This window comes from Neltuma alba, unplaced genomic scaffold (assembly GCF_004799145.2).
Source record: "Neltuma alba isolate B1F8T4 unplaced genomic scaffold, ASM479914v2 tig00002662_pilon, whole genome shotgun sequence".
Lineage (NCBI taxonomy): Eukaryota > Viridiplantae > Streptophyta > Magnoliopsida > Fabales > Fabaceae > Neltuma > Neltuma alba.
In genome coordinates, this window is record NW_021632958.1 from 1 (window position 1) to 7139 (window position 7139).

A 7139-nucleotide genomic window follows, 5' to 3' on the forward strand; every position below is an offset into this window, starting at 1 on the left:
CTTTCCTTTCGCTCCGCCTTCTCATCAGTGGGGTAACTCGCTCCTCGACTCGCAGCATCGGCGTCGTCGTTGTAGGAGACAACGATCGTAGACTTTCAGTAAATCAGTAATCCTGCCTTTCTTCTGTTTCTTTATCCCTTTAATTTAGTATTTTTTGCTTAGGTAGACATCATATTTCTCCGATTCGTTATAACATACATTTCTAGTACCTATTAGCACTCGAGGTGATCCTCTTCAAGTGATGGCAGGCATATGGGAAATATTTTCGATCTTTGAAAGAATTTGGAAGTACTGGGAAACTAATCTTAGTTCTTTGGATAATGGATGGTCAAATGTTACTTTGTTTTAACGAAAGTATAACATATTCAAAACGATTTTGGTTTATGTTGCATTGGGAATTGTACTGGTCAGAGCCTCGAAAGATGGGGCCGGAAAGTTTCATGTTTCACATCGTAGTAATTCATCACTTGACTCGAGGAATTTGCTGAATTTACGAGCTAAAATCAGGTGCCAATTTTTCATTTTGGGTCTTGGTTTTCGGAAAGAGAGTATTTATGATCTCCATAATTTTCATAATAAACCACTAGTTTCTGTTGACTTATTTACAAGTACCTGCTCAATTTATATGTTTGATTTCGTTTAATTGTTTAAATTTTGGTACCTATGCTGATTTAATTGGAATAGGTACATTCATTGGAGAGCTCTGCAAGGTGCAGCAGACCCCACTATGAATACACATGATTGGAGGGCTCAATTACTGCCTCATATTCGCCAAATAAAAGTCAATGAAATGTAGGTTTAAATTCTCTTTTTAATTAACAAGATGACCTGTTTGCTAAAAAAAAAAAAAAAACTATTAACAAGATGATCTGGATAATATCTTCTTTGAGCCATCTGTTCTGTAAATTATCCACGCTGTCATAAAATTACTTTGTTTGTCATGGAGGATTAAATTTATTTCATCATTAAACACATATCATTATATCCATGGTAGAGGAGCTATAGCAGGCATTTGTATATAATTGACTGTGTGAACATGTATCACTGAACAGATTCTTCTATTATCTGGTTCAGGAATCCTATTACTTGTGTATTCATTTCTCTTGACATGCTAGTGTTCTCCATTTATAGACAATGCTGCACATTTACATTTCAAATTTCGAATGTTATATGTGAGCGCCATTCAAGAGTTATAGATAATCTGCTTTCTTGGAAAATCTTTTCAAAAAAACAAAGAAAGAAAGAAAGAAAAGAAAAAAGAAATGAAAGGGCTGGACTTTTACATAATGATCATGCATTCTCAGTTGACCGTTGTATTGTCCTCAACATCTTGATGCCATGTCCTTGTAAAACAATTCTTCGTTTTGTAGAACGAGCAAATTAAAGATGTGTCAGTCTGATGGTGATGATGATGAATCACTTGATGTTCAGAAATTTTCTCAGAGTGTTGAGCAGAAGATTTATGCTGGTGCAGCAAGCCAGGTACTCCGATATAGTCTAATCTCTGTTACTTTAATAACTTATGGTAATCTATGCAGGTGGATGAATCATGGATGGTTTTGGGGGGCCATTTCTTCATGTGCCATCTTTGGAAAGTTCATGTCATTGCATGTAACTTTTGGCCCCGCTCCATAACTCCTGATTTGAAACATAGTTTTAGCAGGTTCAATCTTTAGTAGTGGGCCTACATTTCTTACCGTACTGTGGTGCTAATTTTCTTATATTTCCTAATTTCAGGAGGATTATTTACAGAAAATATCTTCCATGATGCGGTTAATTGATCGTAGTAAGTCTCAGAACATCATGGTCAATATTATGCCATCAGATTCAATTACTAACCCAATTTAGCTTTTGCTAGTTTTTAACCGTTTAAAACCTCTCAACCCAATATATTGGATGAATGTTTGGGGTTTGCTCAGAGAATATGCTTAGTGTAGTTATTCTGCTTTTTTTTTTTTTTCCACTGACAAACTCTGCAATTTGCAGCTATTTTTTATTTGGTATCATATATACTTAATGATTTGGTATTCAAATTTTGCACATCCGCATTGCAAGTTTGAGTCCGTTTGGATAGCACTTTTCAGATCTCAAATATGCTTTTGGGGGAATTAGGAGCCAACATTTGTGTGAAGCAATAAGTTGGAGCTTTTGGCAAATTCCATTTGAAATGGAAAAACAGACACTGTTTGTCTTTGATAAAAGTGCTTTTCTGTAATAATAATTTATTACTGTTTTGATTTGATATATAGTTTAATTGGATCCATAGCAGATTTATAATATCTGTTAATGTTATTTTTATTGTCTTGTGTGCATGTAATATGCTGCTTATGTTATTCCATCCGTAGGCAGATTTTATTTAAACACTCGTTTATTGATACCCCTGTCTAATATCTGTGAGTATGAATAACTGAACACATGCTCAAGTTGGGTGATCCTTTACAGCTGCATGGAGGGCTCAACTGTATCCTGACAGTCGCCAAAGAATTGTCAACAAAATGTAATTTTTTGTTTTTGTTGTTTTACTTTTTTATAATATTTCATGACGAGGGGAAATCGTATACCATACTTCGTTATAGTTCCCCTGTTTCTCATGTGGAATTAAAATGATAACCAAGTTAAGATTAATGCTCAAAATGCTTTTTTATAGTTAAGGAACTATAATTAGACCAAATCATTATCTTTTAAGAATTAAATGTTCTTCACTTAACAATCTTGCCGTTTGGCTATTCTTCAATAATCTAGTCAAGGTCTATCAATGAGTTTATAAGGATAACATTATGCATTCAGTGGCGAGGTGACTGGGTTTATGTTTAACTGACGAATATGACTTTGGAGTTTGTCAGTAGCTAGAGTCCACTGCCGTGCTCACTAGAGTCGCTTCTGTCTGTCATGACGCTCATCGGATTCACGCCGTATGCCGTCATGCTAGCCATGGTCACTGTTGCTGCCATGGTGGGTGTTGAATAGGAGGAGGGATGGGGATGGGGCAAAATGATTAGAGACCCAGTTCCATGAGAAGTGGAAACTGGGTTCTCCGCACCCCCCGGGGGGGTCCTGATGTTTTTTATGGAACTGAGAGTTCCATGGAAGTGAGACTCAAAATTTGGGTTCCACTTCCACTTCCGCTTCCCACCCCCTCATTTCAATGCTACTAAACATAGCATTAAGATGCAAAAGAGAATCTCTTCCAATGAGGAAATTCATTTTATCGTAGTCCATGTGTAACTCAGAACTGAGCTTGATGAGTCCATGCTAGTGCTGTTGTCGTGTTTTGGTATGAAAATGCACATGAAAGGTTATATTTCTGGAAGGGAAAGATAGCATGCATTTGACACTATCATCATTCATATTGCTAATCAAAATCTTAATGCTGTGCATTTCTTTTGAAAATTTCCAGGGCTTTAATAGTGCATTATGATCACACTTGTTATTTGAGGATTGTCTAATGCTATATCTTTTGGATAACTTGTAGAAATTAAACTATTGTTATTCATCTTATAGAACGGACACATTAAAAAGACATCTTCCGTGGGCTGGAGAAGAGGGATTAGCTGAACTTCGTAGAATTGCTGTCAGATTTGAGGAGAGGATTTATAATACAGCAACAAGCCAGGTAGAGTCATCACAGTTTTAATGTTGACAGCCCTCATCGTCATCTGAGCAGAAGAATTGATAGAAATTTGAGCGTTATTGAACTTTGTCTTGTACAATATCATGGATTGCCATGATTTCTTATATCTTTTGTATTTCTTGATTTCAGCCTGATTATCTTCGGAAAATATCCTTGAAGATGCTGACAATGGAAAATAGAGGCCAGAACACCGTTGCAAACTTTATGTCTCCAGACTTTGTTGGCAATGGGAATGGATCTTCGGATGCAGGTATTTTCATTCAAAAGCTTCATGGTTTCTGTTTGCTGCAAATAGCCCATACAAAGGAGATCATCAAGATTTTCCATTGGTGGATTAGGTTCTGTTAGCGGGGGCTCAAGTGCTAGAAAGGCAGGTCGCGTTACCAGAGGTGGAGAGAGAAATGCTGCAGTAAGACAGTGTGAGAGAAAACGGAAGCAACCGCAGTACCTAGCTGACTTTGTCACTTATTGATAGCTCCTCTGTTATATACTCATTTCCTCATGCCACTGCAAATAATGTGGACCAAATGTTTGTTATGTCTATATGCCATTATTTCGGTTGTAGTGTTTTATGTGTACTGTAGTCTGTTGTTTGGCACATATTGCCTTGTAAGGCCTTTGTTATAATGTGGAGGAATGCTTGAATAAGACTTAAGGCCCCGTTTGGATTCACATTTGAAATCATTTATAAGCATATAAGCATGTTTAACGTAAATTGAAATAAAACTCTTATCATATACTTATCTCGTATTTCGTAAATTATGATTAACAAGTTGTTTATAAATCATTCCAAATAGGCTCTTAGAGTGACTTCTTTGGACCAAAAGAAAGAAATTATGTTGTGCTGATGTTTTCCTTCTCAACTGCAAACTTTTAACAGCCTCTATCAAAATTTGGCCGAAAGAGGGGTGAAAAAAGACTCTATAAAGGAGAAACGATGATACGATGGAGTTATATTTATTTCATTATCACTTAGATAAATTTATAATCGTAAATCTTCTCTGCTTCCGCCAGGTATAACCGAAGAATTTGCCTAGACTCCTCACTAAATACAGCCCTCCCTCCCAATTGGACGTCACTAGTCAATGAATTCCTTACCTCCAAAATATCTTCTAAACATCGATCAAATGCTTAAAAACAAAATTTATGATCAGAATGCAATAATTTGGCCAACATGGGTGTTTTATATTAGGAAGCTCTTTCCGCTTCTCGATTGCTTGTTGTATCCCTTATATGAAGGGGAAAACATAGAAACTGGTTCAAACATACAAGAAAGGTGTCCAAATATCCGTCAAAACGGAGCTAATATGCGTTGTACTTTTTTTTTGGTCTATGGATTTATCTTATTCAGTTTTCTTAGAAAATGTTTTTAATAACTAATGAGAGTTAGTTTAGTTGATAAGGAAGCAGTTGACTCATAATTTTAAAGGTTATGAATTTGAACCTCACTATCAATGTGAAAACTTTATTGGTGGGCGATTTGTAAGTACTTTTATAAAAGCTTCTCAAGTCTGGAGGCATATTTCGGTTCTGGTGAGTTCGTGGGACCTAACTTAATTTTTTTGTATAAAAAAATGGGGTTTTTAGTAAGACAGCATTTGATAGCTATTAATAATTGATGTATTCTTTTTAGAAAAAATCACAAAAAAAAAACCTTAAAAATTAAAAAATTGCACACCAGCCGTTTATAAAAATTATTGTTAAAACCAATACTAATGTGTGTTGTAGTTCTTATTTATAATTTTTTTATTTCGATAGTTTTTTTTTTGGTTGCAATTTTCCCTTCTTTTTACTCTTTTTTTCAGTTAGATTTTTGGCCGACAATATTTTTCATAATTGAATTTTATTAATGGAGCACATTCATGGATTTTAATTTCCATCATCTATCATTTAAATATAAATATGACTTATGTATTACACTATACCTATTTGCGTATCATTTGTGCGTACTGTGAAGCGAAATATACAAGATAGTCATTTCATTCTTTTATTTTTGTTATTTCTCTGTACTTTGATTTTTGATTGATTCATTTCATAAGATACAATTTTTTTTTTTTTGGTTACAGATACAATTATGTTTTAATACTTCGTCGGAAAAAATTATGTTTTAATAAATTTTTATTTAATTATTAGGATATCAAATTGTCCGTTCATCCATGAAAAACGATAACTTCTCGTCCCACTTTAAAACGTTCCCTCTTTTATTCCTTTTGATTTCCCCCCATCTTCTGTTCCGTTTGAATGTCCCCTTAATAGCTATCAATGATTGATCTACTTTCTTTCTTTTGCTAAATTTTTGTCCCACAATATTTTTTTTAGTTGAATTTTATTGATGGATCACATTCTAATATAGTGTATTGTGGATGCCAAACTCCCTCTTTATCTTCATATTTTTCCAAGTAACCCCCACTTCTACTCCTCCAGGATATGATTATCTTGTAACTCACTATCTACTTATATTCATGGATCACTGAAATATAAATGTAACTTATGTATAACAGTATTCCTATTTGCATATCATTTGTATTGTGAAGTGAAATATACAAGATAGTCATTTCCTTCTTATTTTTGATTGGTTCGTTTCAATATTTCATAAGATATTATTATGTTTTACCACTTGGGCAAAAAAATTATATTTTAAACCTTAATATAAGAGTCAATTTGATATTCAATTTGATTCTAGGTATAAGACTCTAATTCATTTTTTTCTCTCATATTTATTTATTTTTTCCCAAAGTAGTTGTTATAATATGTGCATATATTAAATGTTTCATCAAATGTTATTTCTAACTAATCAAATGATTAGCAAAGATATTTTTACAGAAGACAACATCTATTTATTGGATTGGATTGGTGATTTTAGGATATGAAGACAAAATGTATAATGATTCGTGAAGGTTGGTTTGGTTCTGTGACAATGGGCGAAGGCAAAACAATAATTTCCATGATTGCCTTTGCATTCACTTATCTACATAGATCATCCCCTTTTATATTTGTCTATGAAGTCCGATTTGGTTCAAATAATCTAGTTATGGGATCTACAGATTTGATAGGTACCAATAATTGGAGATTACACTAGGAGGAGCACCAGCTATGGATGAAACTGATTGGAGAGATGAATTGGAGCCTCACTCCCGCAAAAAATCTGTCAAAAGAATGTAGGCCTAAATCTTTTTTTGTATCACTTCAACAATCTGAAAAGCTTTTGTGTCGGTGCTGCAGTTGCTGTAAAATGGAAATGGTGCCATCAAACTGCTCATGTTCATATAAAATTAATCTAATAATAAAATGTTGATTATTAGTGAAGGAGCTGTGGTGGACTCGTGGTGCCATTGTGCTTGGTTGGCCAACTTGTAACACTATTTCTTAATTCTCTGTTTGAATATGATCATTTAGAATTCAGAATTACAATTAGATTCAGATCTTTCCAACTTCTTTTGATATGCTGGTGTTTCATATGTGAAGTTTTAATTCATAGTCTAATTTTTTTTTCCTTTGATATATTAAT

General features: G+C 34.1%; 1 protein-coding gene across 1 annotated transcript; it reads left to right on the plus strand.

The window, feature by feature from the left end:
• Window positions 1-23: 23 nt before the first annotated feature.
• LOC114735017 (mediator of RNA polymerase II transcription subunit 15a-like) lies at window positions 24-4305 on the plus strand. The gene is made up of 8 exons (XM_028922677.1): window positions 24-106; window positions 685-792; window positions 1371-1482; window positions 1738-1786; window positions 2443-2497; window positions 3502-3613; window positions 3761-3881; window positions 3970-4305. Exons 2-8 carry the CDS (start codon window positions 728-730, stop codon window positions 4101-4103), a joined length of 648 nt encoding a protein of 215 aa, XP_028778510.1. The 5' UTR covers window positions 24-106; window positions 685-727; the 3' UTR covers window positions 4104-4305.
• The last annotated feature ends 2834 nt before the right edge of the window (window positions 4306-7139 follow it).